The sequence below is a fragment of the Suricata suricatta genome, chromosome 3 (genome assembly GCF_006229205.1).
Source record: "Suricata suricatta isolate VVHF042 chromosome 3, meerkat_22Aug2017_6uvM2_HiC, whole genome shotgun sequence".
NCBI lineage: Eukaryota > Metazoa > Chordata > Mammalia > Carnivora > Herpestidae > Suricata > Suricata suricatta.
This window is the reverse complement of record NC_043702.1, coordinates 142,198,945-142,218,363: the sequence shown is the minus strand read 5'-3', so window position 1 is coordinate 142,218,363 and position 19,419 is coordinate 142,198,945. Positions and strand designations below refer to the sequence as shown.

The following is a 19,419-nucleotide window of genomic DNA, read 5'->3' as shown; positions in this document are numbered from 1 at the left end:
TACATTTTAAATGCACATCACTTTCATCTACATCTTCCCATTTGATGTGGAGTCCAAAACCAAATAAGGAGGAGAAAAAGAACATCACCTCCATCCTCTGTCTACGTCCTGCCCCTTCTATGGGGCTGATGAGAAAGAAAACCATTCGAGGCGCTAATCATTCAGGGCTTTGCCAACTTTTCTTCTCCGCATCCCACCCCCTCTCTTATCTTTGCTTTATTCTTTGCTTTCAGTTGCTGTTTGTGTGTGTAGGAAGAATCTGCAATCTCTACTAGACCAATTATTCATTCAGATTTTGGTTTTCTTCTCCCAGGGGTGTCTTTCGTGGAGCAAAGCTGGCTCCAGGTACTGTCTCCTGCTGCGCCACAAGTGACTTGCTGGTGGGTGCAGCTCGAAAGCTGAAATAGAATATCACAGCCATGGCCACCAGCGTCGTGGCTGAAGTTTTAATGATCTAGAAGTGGTGGTGATTGATTGATAAGAGTTGGCTTTGGGCACGAAATGAGGAAAGACTATTAGAGGAGGAAGAGGTTGGGATGAGTGTGGTGGGGAGAGAGGGTGGGAGAAAGCAAGAGAAACTTGCAGGGTGTTGCTCCAAGATCCAGAAGCATCAACGGGAGATGAGTGATGCATAGCAATCTATGTAGCAATAGGAACAGGCTGGAGACAATGATACCAAAGGGAAGGATCCTCTTCTCACTGGAAAGTTTACTGGTTCTTATCACAGTTAAGGGACAAGTGGCCTCACCGGGGGAGACAGGCATGAGGGAGAGTAGTGGGATGACCCTACACTTTTTGTGGAAATCTGGGAGGCATCCATGTCCACACCAGCCCCTCGGCTCTCCTTCTGTGGGTAGCATCTACCCCAGACCCGCCGGCCACTGGCCTTGTACACACCACACCAAGCTAACCCCAGCCCCCCTACTTTTGCACCTCCTTGGCCTTGGATACATTTACTGCCAGGGCTGTGGTTTATCTCCCGTTGTTTATGGCCTGGGACAGGCTGCCTACAAATAGCTCCCCAAAGAGTAGGGAAATGCAGGCATCTGCCATTCTGTGAAGCTCTTTCCAGAAATGAAAAGGACAGTCATAAAATGTTGCACGGGGGGTGGGGTGGAGGGTGGGTAACATGCATCATAAAAAGTGTAATGGACTAATGCTAATACACAGACTGGCTGCAGCCCAGGGGTGTCTGCTGAGCTCAGACATAAATATTGGGGAGGCACCAAGGAGACAGATTTTTTATTTCTTTGATTTGATGGTAGGGGGATGTTGGGCATATTTTTTCCTCTGTTTCTCTGACTGTGGCCATTCCTCTGAGAATACCGCCAGTCTGTCTGAGACTGAAGCCTGTCAGTGATTTATGGCTTCCAAAGTACCTCCTGGAAGGACTGGAGGTGCAGGAGGATCTGTGGGTGCATGATATTGCCTCATAGGGTGAGTCAATTTTGGGTCTGGTTTGTATGAGCCAAGATCTTGTGAGTGACAAGAGAACCAAATGCGGTGAGTATAATTATGTTGAATGTGTGCTTGAATGCATACATGAGTAACCATGGACTTGCACAACATCAAGCTAATTTCCAATATTAAAGGATTAATATTCTCTGATTAACGTGCTCTACTTAGTGGAAACAAAAACAGCAACCCCACCAATAACCCAATAAGAATCTCCATTCCCCCTCAACTTCAGGTATGAATAGTAGAACACTTGTTAATTCATTAATGAAGTTCAGGCACTTGAGGATTCAACCACACACACTGTTTTCTAGGGGGTTATATGAAAAGGCACCTACATCTCTGGTTACTGTTGGCCATTGGCCAACTCCTGGCCGTCCACACATCTGCCTTTAAACATATACTTGCATAGAGTGGTCATATGTAGAGTGGATGTGTGGGGCAGACAGCAGAAAGGAATACAGATCCTGTGTAAAAAGAGCCTCTATTCTAGGTGATGTTCAGAGGGTCTCACCCCTTTCTCTGCAGCCTCGAAGTACCCAGTGAATACCCTATGAGTAGTGTGGGAGCTGTGAACCCTGACTTCAAGGATGGGTTTAGTCCACCCAAGATCCTGGACTACTGGAGAGTAAGAGAAACCAGCAGAAGCCACGGTGCCTATAGAAGGGCAAGGAGCCCCCGTTGAGCCTTTCAGTGTGAGTGGTGAGAAGACTGAGGGCGTGTGGAACTCATGTTCCAACACACCATCTGTTTGGGAGGAACTATTTTTCCATGTGCTTCCCTGAGGAGGGGAGGAAGATAAAGTGATCTTCTTCTGAAGCCATGGGTACCAAGAGCTACCCCTTTATCTTCCGTACCTGGGTCTCTGGGAGAGGAGACAGGAGAGGGAAGTGGGGAATGTTCCTTGGTGCAGAAGACCTGTGATAAACAATTCAGATACTTCTTGAAACTTATTAGTATTTTGATGAAGTCAATATTATTATCATCACCTTCAACTCCAAGTTTTCAAGTTAGTTGGGGTCATATGCTTTATAAATTGTAGGGTTAAGACTTGAACTCAACCAATGTCTTCTCACGATGACTTAAACGTATCAAAGGAGAAAAAAAATCAATAAATGATGATTCGGAGGAAAAATTATTTTCAGTCAGAAGGTCAAAAGAGCAGGGACTAATGCATCCCTTATGTCAACTGGAACATATTATAATTTCAACTGATAAGGAGGGGGCTGGGGGTTACCACATGTGCTATTGTTAGCAAAGGGTTAGAGAAGCCTTGTGTGCGTGATGAATTACTCAGGCTGAGGGTGAATGGGGTACTGCTGAATTGGGGGCCTGCTGAGAATCACAGACAAGGCTCCCCAGGAGACAAACATGCCACAAATTTACCTAGAAAGTATCTCATCACGACAAACAATTCATTCTTTCCTACCATGTGTAGCAGCGAGTTCTTTTACATGTGAGGTTAACCGGTGCTCTGTGGTCTAGAGAGCTCTCTGGGTGAGGGTGCCTTGGCATCAGTTGTGACTAGGGGTCTTGCCCAATCAGCTGCCTAGAAATGAGGTTCAACTGGGCTTATCAATAGGAGTTCAGCCCCTTTCAACCACGCATAGAGTGTAAAGGAACATTTCTCTTCGCTTAGTTGACTCATAGCCACGTTAAAGTCTGAAGAAGACATGGTCGTATCTAATCCCTTAGGACTCTCATTAGGTTAGACTTTGGGAAGACCTTCCTGACTGTGAACTATCCAAGGGCTTGACCATAAGCAACCCCCATTGGCTCTGGAATATCCATTCCTAAAGACTTCATGGAACGGGGGATACACCTAATTGCTGCCCATAGCAGTGGGCAGGAGACAACCTTTCCTCCAGCCTCACCTGTGCTGGCTGGTATTTCGGTAAAGGCCCAATACAAATACAGAATGTATAATTTTCACATCATTCTTGGCAAATCCCAGGTGCGCCCCATTAGCAGAGTTCCAAGGATGCCATTTTCTATCAAGAAAAAGACATGCAGCATCGTAGTGCTTAGCTCAGGGCCCTATTAATAGCAATCCTAATTATATGGCTGCAAATTTAATTCATAGCAATGATTAGTGTCAGAATCAAAGGCATCAGGCATCAATATTGATGGAATTGCATAAGCCCCATAAACAGAGAACAAGCATTCAGGCCCATCCCCCTAGCAGAGGTTTGCTGTTAACTATTGCATTAATGTCTCTTCCAATTTTGCCAGATCCAAATGACTCCATTTTTCAGTGTTCTCCTACCACCCCCCTGGAACCTTTGCCCTGCCAGTTCTGAATGGGTATGACTGGCACACAAAAGATCCCAGACAGCATCTTTGAAGAAGAGCCCGGGGGCTCCGAGGCACGCACGGGTGATGGGCCGAGGCCCCACGCTTTACACGGCAGCTCTTGGCCTTGTCAGCCACACTCCTTTGTCTTCCCTTCAGAAGGCTCCTGGCAAACAATGGTGCCTGGAGAAAGGGGAGTCAGCTGGGGACTGTGTGTGGCACAAAAGGCTGCCACCCCATCCATTGTGGCCCGGACTAAGATGGGTGGGGGGGGGAGGAGGAGGCCTGAGGGGGTGGTACAAAGCAGCGTGTGCTGAGGTGACAGCTGCCGTGTCCTGGGTTTTCAGGCCACTTGCGCTCGAAAGAGTGCAAAGCATCGGCCCTCCCACTTTTCCCTCTGAAGGGCAGGTGGTAGGTTACGGACAGACCAATGGGACGGAGGAGAAGACCAACAAGGTGCCAAAGCCAGGGGTTAACAAAGCACAGGTCAGGACCCAGATCTGGACTCACATTCCAGCTGTCCACTAAGTAGTGATGTGACTCTGTCCAGTTATGTGACTTCAATTGAGCCTCAATGTGCTCATATGGAAAATAGGTAGTAAAAGGGTTAACTGAAAAAACACTTAGCTCAGTGCTTAGCACATAGTAGGTGCTAAAGTTACAAGAGAAACCACCGCCCCCCCCAAATACCAAAAACATGGCATGTCTAGAGAGGTCTAACATGTAAGATTTGAGATTCTCAATTCAGTCAGAACATCTCAGCCCCAAGACAAGCATTTTGTTGGCCAGGCTCAGCTAAGATCCCCAAGGCATGTTGAATGAGGGCTCAGGGATGCTGGTCACCGCTCCCCTCATCCACCCCCACCCCCCAAGTCAAGCCTGGGACAGAAAGCTCAGCTAGACTCTTGTGCCCAAGAGAACGATCCCATATGTTCTGCTCAGGGAATGCTTCTGTGCCAGGGAAAGGTGGAGGTTAATCTGAGGCTTTGTGCAGAGGGACTATTTTTCCATAAAAAGAGAAAAGGCCATAAATTGGATCCAAAGTCCCTGGATTTGAGTCTTGCCTCTGATGCTAAGAACCTGAGTGATTTTGAGTGGATCGTGTCACATTTTTGGGTATCCACTGTCTCATCTATAAAATGTAACAATCGCTATCTCGCCTGCCTGCCCGAAGTCTGTAGGCTGGACCAGTCTCGGAGGTCCTTTCCAGCTATACTATCAGGGCAGGATTCTAATCTTGTATGAGGGCGTCCACCTTCTCCCTGGGGGCCCTGCCCCCTGCTGGGACCCAGCTCCTCGGCGGCCCCTCCCCCTTCCGGGAGTGAGGGGCTGCTGTTCTCACCTACCCCTGAACCGTAAAGGTGAGAATCTCCGATTTGTTGCTAAAGCCTGTCCTTCCAGGTGAAATGGGGACACCTAGCTGGTGACAGTAACCTTCCATTTAGAAAACCACAACGTGGTACAAAAGTGGGGACTGATCGGGACAAGCACAGAGGCCCCAGCTCCTGAAGTTCCGCCCCACCTTGACGCCTACAGACCTTTCTGGAGGCCATGCCAGGAGAGGCATGGAATGCTAGGAAAGGCTCCAAAGGACAGAAACTGAGATCGACCTTCACCACCTTGCATCTCCATGTGTTTCCTGCCTCTCTGAGCACATGATAGAAGGACACAAGGTAAGAAGGCAACTGAGTTTAAGCAGCTGCAAGCTTTCAGCTTCATCATCTTGGCCTGTAGGAGTGACCTAGATAGAGGCTGGGCCCATCTCCACCTGAAGTATTTGTAGCCCTGATTCTGGTTCCCACATCTTCCCTTCATTGACCCCATGACCCTGCGCAAGTCCTTAACCTCTCTGAATTTCAGCATCATCATCTGCGACAGAGCAGAGAAATTTACCAACCCTTCCTGTTCATCAGAAAATGTTATGGGATTAATAAGATAACAGAACCCAAGGGGAACTGGGCCCTGGAAGAACTGCATGGTAATAGCACAGAAGTGTGAGTCACATTCATAGCAATTGCAGCAGCAATGGCTGCTGTTTCATTAAGCACCCACTATGCATCAGGCTCTGCATGAGGTACTTATATCTCCCATGTCTGACACACAGAGCCACCTTGCAAGACAGTGTCAATGGACTAGTTGAGGAAACTAGGCACCCACTCCAACTCCCTAGTTAATCTGAGGCAGAGTGTACAGAGCTAGGATATTGTGGTATGCAAAGGACAGGAATGGCTCTGTTCTAGTTAATTCTGCAAAGCTGCAAGAGCAACTGCACACTCCCCCTGGCCCTGCCCTGAGGAGGGCATATTGTTCATATTGTTTGGTGGAACTATCGGAAAGCTCTCACTGGTGACTAATGCAGCTGGGTGCCAGTGTCCAGCAGGATTAGATTAGTTTGGCTCAGCTGGTCTAGTCTTCTAAGTACTTTTTCCCATGACTCAGGGCTGGGGTAAGGGGACAGGATTCTCTTCCTCCATATGACCTTGCAAACATGTCACTAAAAAAGGAGGTTGATCTGACAGCTCCACTGCCCCCAGGGAGTCAGACAAGAAGTGGAATTTAGGGAAAGCCTCAGGGATGTTAGTAATAATAATGCAAAGCATAGTTACGCCAAGCACTATAGTAAACACTTTTCATAAATGATTTCACTCAGTCCTTCGGACAACTCTGCAGTGTTTCTTACTACCCCATTCCACAGAAGAAGAAACTGAGGCTCACAAGTTAGGTAACACTAGGAGTGATTGGGGCACCTGGGTGGCTCAGTTGGTTGAGCATCTGACTTTGGCTCAGGTCATGATCTCACAGCTGGTGAGTTCAAGCCTTGCATTGGGCTCTGTGCTGACAGCTCAGAGCCTGGAGCCTGCTTCAGATTCTGTCTCCCCTTCTCTCTGTCTCTCCCCTACTTGTGCTCTGTCTTTCTGTCTCTCTCTCTCTCTTTCAAAAATAAATAAATATTATGAAAAAATATTTTAAAACAGTAACACTAGTAGTGATATTTAAGAGCAAATATGCTCAGGGCACCTGGGTGTCTCAGTTGGTTAAGCATCCAACTTTGGCTCAGGTCATGATCTTGTGGTTCATGGATTTGAGCATCATGTTGGGCTCGGTGCTGACAGCTCAGAGCCTGAAGCCTGCTTAGGATTCTCTCTCTCTTTCTCTCTCTCTCTCTCTCAAAAATAAACAACAACAAAAAACGAGCAAATATGCTCAAACCTAGCACCATTCTGTACACGGATTATTTCCTTAAGCTCTATTTCCTTCTACTAGCACATTTTCTCTTCCTAACATACTAGATATTGTGCTTACTTTTTAATTTATTTATTTTTGGTCTGTCTTCCGGGAGTAAGGTACAATCTCCAATATGACACACCTTTTTGACAGTTTGTTCACTACTGCATACCCAGAAAATGGCACATAGTCGGTACTCAATCGTTTTTAGTTCAGGAATGAAGCATCTCACTCAGTTCTCAACAGAATCTCAGGAGGCACGTACTGTCACTGGTCACGTTTTACATGAGGGCAGGGAAACTGCAGGCAGGGCTCCATCCCAGAAGCCCAGACACTCTTCCTACACAAATTGGCTTCTACCTGGAGGCAGAGGAACAGCCTAGATGGTCTCTGGCGGTCCCTTCTGACCCTGAGACACATGTGCATGTCCTGTATCAGAAGGCAGGCAAGGCTCAATGGCCTCCAAGGATGTGCTTTGTATTTTCCTACAAATGAGAGCTCTGCCCCTTAGCACCTTGGCCCCTTAAAGATTCTGTGTAAACGATGTGGGTCACCTGGATTCTGCAAGCTTGAATCACTTCCCCTCCCCACCCTTGCCCCTGAAACACAGTTTCCCATGGTTCACCTGTCCTAAGATAAAGCCCTGAGCTCCAGGGGCTCACTCTTGGACTGCAAAGCAGCCCGCTAAACACACAGCCTGATGCTTCCTATAGGGACCGTCCAAGACTGGAGCATGTATGGAGCTGTACAAAGCAGCACAAAATAAATGAATCTGTAGTCCCTCCCCATTCAGAATGACTCTGGGAGATCAGGACTTCCTCCCCCAGGGTCAGCTGGGGCTCTGGATAGAAACCCAAACCCCCTGTCTCTACACCTGTCATGGTCAAGAGGAGGGATGTGGTGGCCGGGGGTGGTGGGATTCTGTAAAAATATGCCTCCTTCCTGGTGCCAACCAAGTGCTGCCGTTCCCAGCTTTCAGAAGACCGGTTCTTGGGACCCAAGAGGCCTATAAAACAACAAAACAAACAGCGCGTTTGGCGGCGGGAGCCTGGGCAGGGAGCCAAACTCATTACCAGGGATGGGGTGGTGAGCTCGGAGCGACTACCCCAGATCTTCTTCCATGCAGACTCCGGGGAAGGGGGCGAGGGGGCTTGCTCCCCACTACCCCAGCCCCCAGCATTGCTGAGATGCCCTCAGAGGGGTAGGGCTTCGGGTGGGCTGTCACGAGGGCCAAGAGAGCCTAAGTCTCCGAGACCTGGACCTGCAGCTCCGGTTGTTTACTTGATCCGGGGTTCACACTGACAAATGAGTGAATCATTTCCACTCAGAGGAATGAGTGGCTATTGTTTGGTGGGGCTGGCACAGACGGAAAGGCATGTTCATCAGCTCTTCATCCAATTTGGCCTTCTGTCCGCCAAGACAACCCCATCCCATGAGGAAGCCAAGTAACAGGTTAGGAACTTCTGTGAGTCTGGGGAGGATGTGTACGCGCCAATGTCAATATTGCCAGTGGAGGGGCCATAGAACCTCAGGTGGGATACTTAATATCTCTGTGGCTCAGTTTTCCACATCTGTAAAATGGGGCAGAGACGCAGTGGGCAATGGCCGTATGCATGTGAAGTATTCTCAGATGAAAACTGGAAGAGTATCCTGAAAATAATCAGTGTTCTCAAAAAACTGAGCAATCACCCTGGAGCTTAGGAAAGTTATTACTCTGGTGCTCTCGATGGATTCTCTCCAGCGCCTAAGCCGCTACTGCAAAAGAGCTTCAGTTTTCCTGGCTTTGCTTAGCAAACCGTTTGGGAAATTAGAAAAAAAAGAATGGGATCGGGACGCCTGGGCTTCCTGTGGGCTGTGGACTGGAGACCTTGGGTTGGTTCGTATGTCCCTTAGGGAAAGACAGAATTGTCCTCAAGAATTTCACAGGCATTTCCGTGGCTGTTCTGGTTAGCTAATGGGAGAGGAGGTGGTGCCCAAAGAGGCCGGGGCTCTCCCCAGATCTGGAAGAGGGCTGAATCTCTGGGGATTTCTGAAACTGTCCAAGAATCCGATAAACAGAGGACTGGCAGGGTGGGGGCAGGGCAGTGGTTACCTGGGCCTTTGCACCTGCTCCCTGCTGTCAGCAAGCCCACATCTGATCCAAGGAAGGCAGATGGCTGCCACGCTATTCTGGGCATCTCCAGGCAACAGTATAAACACTGTCCCCTTCTTCTACCCCGGTCACCGTGTCAGAGAGTACCGCCCACCCTCTTCCAAACGTCCTTTTCAGACTCTTTTCCCTGTTACCCACCAGCAGCTCTCCCATTTTCTTGACTCCTCATCCTGCTGCCACCCCCTCCCTTGACGTATCCACCAAAGCGTTACTTCCTTCCCCTGCAAACCGGCCACGTCAACAGCAGTCACTCTTGGCGACGTCTGGTTCTATTCCAATCAGCACAAATAGGTGTCTGAAATGACGGTGGGACCCAATACATCGAAGATAAATTTAATGAGCACCTAATGTATGAGAGGTGTTGCATCTGACCATGGGAAAGGGTGACATACATATGAAAAAGAGGGTCCCTATGCTTCAGGATCCACGAATCTCAAGATAAGTGGACACATTAGTAGCTGCTCGCATGTCGGATGCTGTCAGAGCAAAATTACATGCTGTGAGAAGTCTGAGGAGGGTGCTATTCATGGTGCTTGAAGGGACAGGGTAAAGGACATGTCACCAGCCCCTGAGCAGCAGGCGAGTTTTCCAGTGGGGACAGGGCACAGACAGCCAACAAGTCCCACTACTGTGTAAGGCCCTGGGGCTGAGGGGCTAAGTGGCAAGGACATAAAGCTGGGACTGGAACAGGGAGAGAAGGACCCAGGACTCTGCCCCAAACCTGGAGACAGTCTTCCCTCCCGTGTCCTGGGAGCTTCTGTCTCCTTGGCCTACCTCCAGCCTATGCCCCACGACTTAGGCTCGAACTGCCTCCTGGGCTCCTCCCTTCAAGCTGGGAAGTCTATGAACTGAGTTTGCAGTTCCTGTGACCTCGATGCCTCTTCCATCTGCTGTGGCATTAGCCCCCTGCCTCCCTTCTCCAGACTCCCAGCCTGCCCTTAGCTTGGGAGCAGGGGGTGTCATCACAGTCCGCTGTGCCCCCCTCCCCAAATACCCTGTTCTCCCCTCCCCTACATCTTGCCCCGGGCCTGCCTGCTCCCATCATCTTGGCCATGCCCTGTCCTGTCTGTGCCCAGCACCTTTTCCTGGATGCTGAGGGCTTTCTGCTACGTTCTGAAAGCAAGCTGAACACAGTATGGGACTTCAAAGCCCACTGCAGGGTGCTCTGGCTTCCCTCTCCTTGCACTACCTCTCTGCCACAGCTGCCCCTCTACTGATGGAGTCACTGGAATAGTGGTGGCATAAAGATCACGTGGTGGGTGCAGGAGCCCCCCCCCTCCCCTAGAGCATCCCTGGTGGGTGATTATCCTGTGTCTGCTTAAATATTTCCACTGCCTGGGGGCGCCTGGGTGGCTCAGTTGTTGGGCGTCCAACTTCGGCTCAGGTCATGATCTCATGGTTTGTGAGTATGAATCCCACGTTGGGCTCTGTGCTGACAGCTCAGAGTCTGGAGTCTGCTTCAGATTCTTGTCCATGCCCTCTCTTGGCCAAGATGTCTCCCTCTCTCTGGCCCTCCCTCCACTTGCTCTCTCTGTCTCTCTCTGTCTCTCTCTGTCTCTCTCTGTCTCTTGAAAATAAATAGAAGATTTAAAAATTTTTAAAAAAATATTTCCACTGACTGGGAATTCATTCTCTCTTGAGCCAATTCTTTTTTTTTTAATGTTTTATTTATTTTTGATACAGAGAGAGACAGAGCATGAGAGGGGGAGGGGCAGAGAGAGAAGAAGACACAGAACTGGAAGCAGGCTCCAGGCTCTGAGCTAGCTGTCAGCACAGAGCCTGATGCGGGGCTCGAACCCACGAATGTGAGATCTGACCTGAGCCGAAGCCGGAGGCTTAACCGACTGAGCCACCCAGGCGCCCCGAGCCAATTCTTTCCATGCTGGGACAGTTTGGCTACCAGAGACTTCTTCCTCAGAGTATGTGCAAATGTGCTTTACTGTAACTTGTGCCCATTGGTTCTATTCTCCCCTTTGGGGCCACACCAAGGACGTCTAATTCATCTTCCACAGCCTAATGGCTAAGCACACAAACTGGGAACCCAGGTGATGAAGGTTCAAATCCCAGCTCTGCTATTTACTAGCTCTGTGGCCTCAGATGAAAGCCTTTACCTTGCTTGGCCTCTATTTCTTCATCTGTAAATGGAGGTGATACCAGCAGCTACCTCATAGAGTTATATCAACATTATGTGAGTTAATAGTGAGTTAATAGACATAAAGCTCTTAGAATAACACCTGATACATAATAAATGCTCAGTAAATTATATTATCTGAAGAAAGCTGTCTTGCTTCTTTACGCTTCTTTCCTTGAGTTAATATCCTCTTAAGAGTATGCTTCACATGGCCTAACTCCACCACGTCTCATGACCTGGGAGTTCTTCTCCTATTAGCACAGTGAAGACTAATTAACTTCAAACTAGATCACATGGTTGGCTCCTGTTGACCTTGGAGTCAGCAAAAATCCCAAGATCCTTTTCACTTGGTCTTCTCATGGCCGGATGCTCACAGCACTCCACCTTGACGTTCCCCTCACCAGTCCTCCTAACCCCTCTGTGCACCCTAGACCTTCCGTGCACTGTTTTGCTCCTTCTCAGTCTGGTACCCAAGGTCTAGAAAGCCTTCCTCTTTCACCCATTAGTCAATTCATTAGTTTCTCTGTTCCATTCAGCCTTTAAGCGAATCCTGTGAATTTTCCTACTCAATAAAGACCTCAAGGTTGATCACACTACCATGGTTGGTTTCTCTGCCATTGTTCGACCCCTGGGTGAATCATGGCCTGTCTTCTTGTCACCTGTGATGCACTGACCCTTAGCTTACACAGGTATTACACACCTGGGTTCTGAGGTCTCATCCTTATTCTGCCTGTTCCTTCCACATGTTTGTGACTCAGAAGGCCACAGCCTAGTCTGGAATGCTCTGAGTCTAGCAGAGAACAGTATATGAGCAGGCATGGGACAGCCCATAGGAGCACCTCATGGTCATGCCACTTCTAGTGAGTCCCCACTACCTCCACACTTCCCCACACAGGGACATTTTATTCCTATGGCTGTACTGGATGAGGGCAATCTGACAGTCTGACAGACGCCTGAGGCAGGGAAGAGCGGTTCTGACGCACCCTGCTTCCCTCCCCTCTCCAAACTCTTGGCTGTTTTTTCTCTTTATTTTCCTTCCTGTGTTGAAAGAGCTATGGAGTTTGGACCATGGTAGAGTTTCCTGGGGACATTCCACAAATTCCTCATGGGCTGCTGCTCTGGAGAGGGTGGGGGCAAGTGGGTGGGTAAATGGGAGGCCAGTGGGAGCCAGGGTGTAAGTATCAGGTGCCTCAAAGGAGTGTGGGTGGAAAGGAAGGGCGGGCTGCATAGGAGAAGGAGGGGTATTATGAGCTCAGAGAAAAGCCAAAGAAAGGCCAAGTGAAGGCTGAGAAGGAGCGACCAACTTGCAGGTTGGGACAAGCTGTGGGCGGCCACACCCCTAGCCTTGCCCTTGAACCCGCTGACTTGCCTTCATAGTGACTCGTCTGCCGAGATTCCAACAAGGCCAAGAGAACTTGGCTGACTTGGGTGTGTGGCTTGGAAAGCTGCCCCAAGTAGCCCCCTTGTGTGTGTTGCACAAGATGTACAGAGATAGGGGGAGGTCAGCACAAGGATTCCTCTGCGTCTGGCGGGAGCGTTCTTGCTTTATTCAGCCCTCGTCTGCCCTTTCGGAAAATGTCCCTTCCTTGACTCTGACCCGCGACTGTGGAAAACAGAGGCACTAGTCCCTGGCTGATCTCAGCAAGCCTGGGCCTGAAGACTGTTCTCAGCCTCCATCCCTGGACTCTGTGGCTGCTTCTTTAAGTAAAAGGGGGTACCAAATTGGGTGTCAGGGAAAGAAGCAACTTGTCCTAGTCTCTATGCTTGGACAAGTCACTGGTTTTCTCTGGGCCTCAGTTTTTCCTCCGAGCAATGAGTGTATTGGGCCACAGGATATCTCACATTTCTTAGAATGGTTCTGTCTTTCAAAAGCAGTTTCAGGGCCTATCCTATGTGGAAACACTTGGTGAAAGAACTGGGGAGAAGGAAGGGAATAAATATGAATAGGGCATGGCCCCTGGCTTTAACAGAACTTTCAAGAGAATCAAGGAGACCTACAGGCACACAAATGATCCCCAACAGTGAGGGAAGGCACCAGAAGAATAGGGGAAGAAGAAAATGAACACCAGCTTACGTGTGGGTGCTGCTGGCCTCCAGAAACCCTTTCTTTGTGTGGTTTAGAAAAAGGTGGTCTCTGTGGGCAGATGATTTAGTAAGAGGTCCTCTGGGTGGATGTTTGTGCCTGAGGGTGCTTGGCTTGACAGAGAGACTTGAGGATGGATTTCAGCTCCTGTAGGCTCCTTGGGCCCACGCTCCTATGCAAGGTGCTCTCCACCTGACTGAACAGCCTTAGAGGTCCACAATGAACGCTTCCCGGTGCAATCTGCCATTTAAAATCTTGGTAGAGTCTCATAAGGCCACTCCCACTCCCCCATTCTAGAAAGGCAAATGCAGGACCCATACTCATACCCTTCTTCCATGTGCCTCAAGTCCAAGCCAACGTCCACAGTCCCAGGCGAAGTAGTGGCACAGGACTGAAACAAACAACAGCCTCTCCACAGAGCAAGAAAAGGGTTAAAGGGCCTTAGTATCATGCGAACCAGAAGATGTCTGGAAAGTTCAGCACCTCCACACAAACCTGGACCTGTTTTTCTCACCTCCTCTGGCAGCAGCTCAGAACAAGCAGGACGCGGAAATTCTTCCTCAGCTTCCCTCTCTGCCACCCTCCTTCCACATTCCCCAAAGACACCTCTCTCCCAGGGCTCTAAATGGATTAGGGGGAAAGAGCCACAGGGGTGACGTCAACCTCAAATGGTGAGGGTGAGGTCGGTGAGGTCTCGAATGTGCCTTGATCCACAGGTGGCGGGACTGGGGAAAGGTGGCAGAAGGGTAAGCTTGGGACAAGGGGATTAGCTGGGCCGGAAAGAATGTGGCTGCTGTAATCCCACATAATGAAACAGACAGTGCTTCGTCTTGGCACCCGAAGCAGGAGACAAGCAGGCACAAGCTGCCGGTTTCAGCCTTCCATGCTGCCCACCCCAGACAGCCAGTGCCCTCCGGCTGGCAGAGGGGCCTGGAGCAGGCACGAGATAAGATGTCCACTTCTCCCGGGCAGCTCAAGCCTTGAGTGGGGAGGAGGAGGGAGGGGCACAGTCTGTGATCGCGGGAAGAGGAAAGGCGGGAGAGTGGTCTTGTCACCCTGGCCACCACATGTCATCATCAAACCAGCACGACCCTTTGCCTGGATCCTTAGATTTGGGACCCATGACCTGCATCAACCAGCTGCTTTAGGCGCAACAAAGACTTGTGACCAGTACAGTCAATTCTATAAACCATGAGAAGGGATGTGTGAAATGGGTGATTCATAATACAGATAGTCAAAGCATCAGTTCTCCCTGATTTGGAGAAAAAGAATGATTCTTTTTCCCTCTGGGTGATGTACCTTCCTGATCCCATGAAGTGTGGGCAATACTGAAATATGCTTGCTTTCCTCAGACAGTCACTCACCAATGACTGGAAGAAGCAGCTAGACAGTAAGCCACAAAATTAACCCCTACTTACCTTCCTCCTCACCATTCTAACCTCCCTGCCCAAGAAAGGGAAGAGTTGTCTGTATTAAATGTCCACCGACAGCAACCTTCCAGAAGGGGCTCTCAGGTAAGGAGCTGAACAGCACTGGGGGGGGCGGGGTCTGTGTTCACAGACTCTTACCTTTTTCAGCTTGCCACTCTTTGTCCCCACAAAAACCACGCTGTAGCCATTGTAAACGTAGGAGGCCACTGAGGTCATGCGGTCCCGGCTGGTGGTGTACAGGGTCAGACCCTCCACTGGAGTCGAGCCTCCAAGCGGCTGGTTGATGTCCAGTCCACAGAAGTTGTCATCAATGGGGACCGGCTGGAGGGAAGGGAGGGAACTGCGGTAAGTGACAGGGGAGGCATGGCAGACTTTCCTTACATTAGTCCCCACCCATCCACCAGCCCTCAGACACCATGCCTCAGAGAGGTACAGACTTGGGGTTCAGGAACCTAACACCTGCCTCAAAATAAAGCATCTCACCAGTTGACTCACAAATCCCACACTGGCTCCTGTGAAACCAGAAAGAGGGATCTGCTGCCTTCCGCACACTACCCTGCAGCCACCCATCTGCCCTTCTGCTGAGAGATCCAGGGGTAATCTGGAGAGCAGGTTCCGTGAACTCACTTTCTGATCATTTTAATGTCCCTGTGGACCATACCACTGTATACAGATTTTTCTCTTTAGACAGAGGAGATTCAGTCTGGAGGCATATCACAGGATTTCTACCAGCTGGAGGGGGTTCTTGGGTGTGTCTCAGGCTGTAAGGTGTCCCTTTGGGCATAAGGAATTTTAAGCCATTCAATTATTCACCACATGCTACACTGGGGATAGATGAAAAGGGTCATCATAACATGAGACAGGCCCTTATACTTAAGAAAAGTTACCTAATCCACATAAACCTCAGTTTCTTCATTTGTGATACTACTCAGCCAGTTTTCTGAGGAGCAAATGAAATAATCAGTGCACTATTATTAGAGTTGTGTTAAATGACGCAATTTCTACAGTTGCACACGATCAGTTTTCAACAATGTTCATGTAGATATAAATAAAAGGTCATTCATTCTACAGGAGATGTCCTCCCCATGCCCAGGCTTTTGAAGGGACTGGTGGTGTGCCTGTATAGACAGTATCTTTCAGAGGTGCCTGAACGGTTCAGTTGGTTAAGTATCCGACTCTTGATTTTGGCTCAGGTCATGATCTCTCACTGCATGAGTTCAAGCCCCGCAATGAGCTCTGCAGTACAGAGCCTGCTTGGGATTCTTTCTCTCCTCTCTCTCTGCCCCTCCTCTGCTTGTGTGCATGCTCTCTCTCTCTCTCTCTTTCTCAAAATAAACATTAAAAAAAAAAAGTAAAGAGAATCTTTCAGGAAACATTGGGGCATCTCTAAAAGAAGCTAGGCCCTGAGCAAATGAAAGAATAACTTAACCAAAAGTAGGAAGACCCGACTTCTACCCTCTGTTCGGCTGCTGTGGCTATGTCCACTTGGATCAGTAGTATCCTCTCTGGCGGTTGTTTAACGGGATATTATGTGGATTATTTCTAAGATCGCATTCTGTTAACAAAAACGACTGTGCTCCTGAAAATCAGGACTGCCAAAGGGTTTGTCCTGCCTGCACAGCACCTAGTCTGGGGCTGGGCCAGGCAGGGCCTCCGAGACACCCCGGTTAATGCCCAACCAGGAATCCCCTGGGCAGAGGCTGCAGACTTTGGGCCAGAAAGAGTGCAGAGTCCCGTGGCAGCTGTCCTGGGCAGGCATTCCGGAGCGGGGACGGAAGTGACTATGGTGGGAAACATAGAGAGCATGAGGCAGAAACCTGCAAACTGCTCTCTCCAGTTTCCTCCTCTCACCCTTCCCAGGGAACAGCAGGCTGGCGTATCCCTCACTGACAGTCTATTTCCTTGGAATAATTGACTTAGAAGCTGGGCCATGTGATGGCTAAACCTGTGACTTCCCTTCCATTCCCTTCTCAGATCTAACAGGAATAGAGACTTGCATCTTGTGATTCTTTGGTGTTCTGTAGAGGGCTGGTATGGGTAGGTCTGCCCGTGTGTGTGTGTGTGTGTGTGTGTGTGTGTGTGTGTGTGTGTGCGCGCGCGCACGTGTGTATTCTTTAGGAAAGGGAATGACATTCAGGTTAAGGATGACCTTGAACAACTTTAGATAATGGGGAGACCCACAGAGCTGAAAGATAAACTCCTTGAAAAGGGAGCAAGGCAGTGGCCTGCTGGCCAGCTCATGAGGGATGACTGTGTATGTGTCTGAATACAGTGACATCACATTGGTGGCTTGAAATTGGCCATGGTGAGAGTATTTGCACCAGGGAAATTGGCTAATGCTTCTAATCAAGTGTCCCTACCCCAGCCCTACTGCCTGCAGAGAACCAGCTCTTTAATATTTATAAGTATATCACTAGACCGAATGATGGAAATGTCTAGCTTCCTAGAAAGGCCGGTGGGAGGAATTAGCTACCACTTTTTAGGTTTTCTACTTTCCTTTCTCATCCCTACACCATAGGCAGCAGGTAGTATCCTGGTAAGAGTCAAGAAATCTAAATTGTAATCCTGTTTCTCCCACTATCCACCCATGTGGCTCTGCTATGTCATGGACCCTCTCTGAGCCTTAGTTTTCTCATCTATAAAGTGAAAGGATTAGACCAAGTGATGGTCAAGCTTTCTTTAGTTCTGAAAGTTCTTGATTTAAGGCTTTAGTTTCCTTTCCACTAAAGGGCTGGTAAGGCTGCAAAGTCTGGGCACAGGTGTAGCCCAAGCTAATTTCTGAGTAATGACAATAGAAGCAAAAAACCTTGCCAGTGATTGTGGATTTCTCTACATCTTTCCTGATTCTAGAATCTCCAGAGCTGTAAGGGAAAGAGTTTTTTGAGGGCTTTGTTTTTGTTTTTTGCCTAAGCCCCTGGAGTGGGCTGGTGTTTCTTTCTCTCTTCTCTGAATTGTCAGGTGGTCCCAGACATTAGAAGCCCCTTTATCTTTGCTCAAATGGTGAAAGCTTTCTTTAGCAGCAACTTGGTTAAACGGAAAGAACTTGGACTCAGAAGTCATATGCACTGAGCTGAACTCAAACTCCTGCTTTGTCGTTTACAGTTGTGTAGATTTTAGCAATGGACTTCATCACTGTGAGCCTTTGTTTTTCCATCTGCCAAAGGGGGATGATCCTCTTTGCTTCACAGGGTTATACTGAGGATCAAATGAGATCAAATGAGATAAACTTAAATTGCCCAGTTCAGTCTTCAGTACATGGCTTCCATTCAATAAGTGATAGCCTTATCCCTTTTCTGGGAGCAAAGCTCAAGTCCTTCATCTGAGAGCTCCATGCCAGTCCAGAGATTGTGTTAAAATTAAGCCCTGGGACCATGGATTCCCTCGATAATCCTTAAGCCTCTGGAAGGTTGCCAAAGATTTCTGGAGGCCCAGGTCTAGGACTCCTTAGATGACAAGGATTTTAAACAGTTCTTTCTATTATAGCTTCTCCACCCACCACGCTCAGGGTTGGGACAGAGGGCTGATGAGGGGCTGTTCTCCGAGATCCTGGTCCCACCGACTGTCACTTCTCTTCCAGTGCCTTTGCTGCTTTTTGGTCACTAGCCCGGGCTTGTCTCTCTGCAAGCCACTGGAGCCAGAGAAGGGTGGTGGCTTCCTCTTCCCTCTGGCTCAGAAGCAGGCAGGAATCAGCGGTTTCCTCCTGACAAGGCCTGCTCTGGGCAATGGGAACCAGGCATGACTCTGTGAGGCGATTAACCCTTCCATTTCCTCTCCAGTTTTTCTCATTGGCTGGGGACTCTAGGTTACAGGACTTCAGTGCTGTAGAAAACTTTGGAAATTATCCAGTTCAACTTCTCATCGAATAAAAGTGAAATAACAGCAAGTAACTGTTTCTTTCTTATTATGATTAATATTAATAATTACAACTTCCACTTAATGAATGTTTATTAAGTGTCAAGGATTGCACTAAGCATTTTACATATATTTTCTATTTGATCTCCATAATAATCATAGGCAGGGTATTATTATCTCTATTTTAAAGATGAAAAAATTACAGCTCAGACCAGGTACATAGCTTGCCCAAAGTGACACTTTTGAATGGTAGAACTGATTTTTAAGTACAAATCCATTGGACTTCAACGTCTGTAGTCCTAACCACTATCCTATCATACCAAGCAAAAGATGGTGTGAATCGAAGCGTACACTAGGCTTTAAGAAGTGGTTTTTGGTTCTAACAGCAGGCACCTTCAACTTAGGGTACTCAGAATGCCATATGGGCCCCTTAGTCTCAGATTTTTCCCCATACTGCAGATCCAGAGTCCTCAGAACTTTGCACAGAAATCTATCTTAGCACTTGTCACACATCATAGTGGTTAACTAATAATGATAAATCTAACATGACGCTAATCTTTGAGATGTATTGTCTCATGTGATCATCCCACAAGGTAGGCATGATAAGTCCCATTTCACAGATGATAATGTAGAGAGGTTAAATTACTTCTGAGGGCAGGAAGCAGCACAGATAGGATCTTAACTGTGATTTTCATCTCCAAAGCCCAAACTTGTAGCCACTATCTCCCTCTCTTTATCTCTCTCTTTCTCTTTCTCTCCCACTAGATCATGAGATATGTAAGAGTAGTAATCACATTGT

At 48.5% G+C, this 19,419-nt stretch overlaps 1 protein-coding gene across 1 annotated transcript in view; it reads right to left on the bottom strand.

Moving 5' to 3' along the window:
• Positions 1–19,419, bottom strand: part of PLXNA2 (plexin A2) — a 205,157-nt gene that overhangs the window by 158,860 nt on the left and 26,878 nt on the right. The window contains exon 3 of the mRNA XM_029935352.1: positions 14,907–15,089. Within this exon, the coding sequence (XP_029791212.1) occupies positions 14,907–15,089 (183 nt within the window). The remainder of the gene's footprint in view (positions 1–14,906; positions 15,090–19,419) is intronic.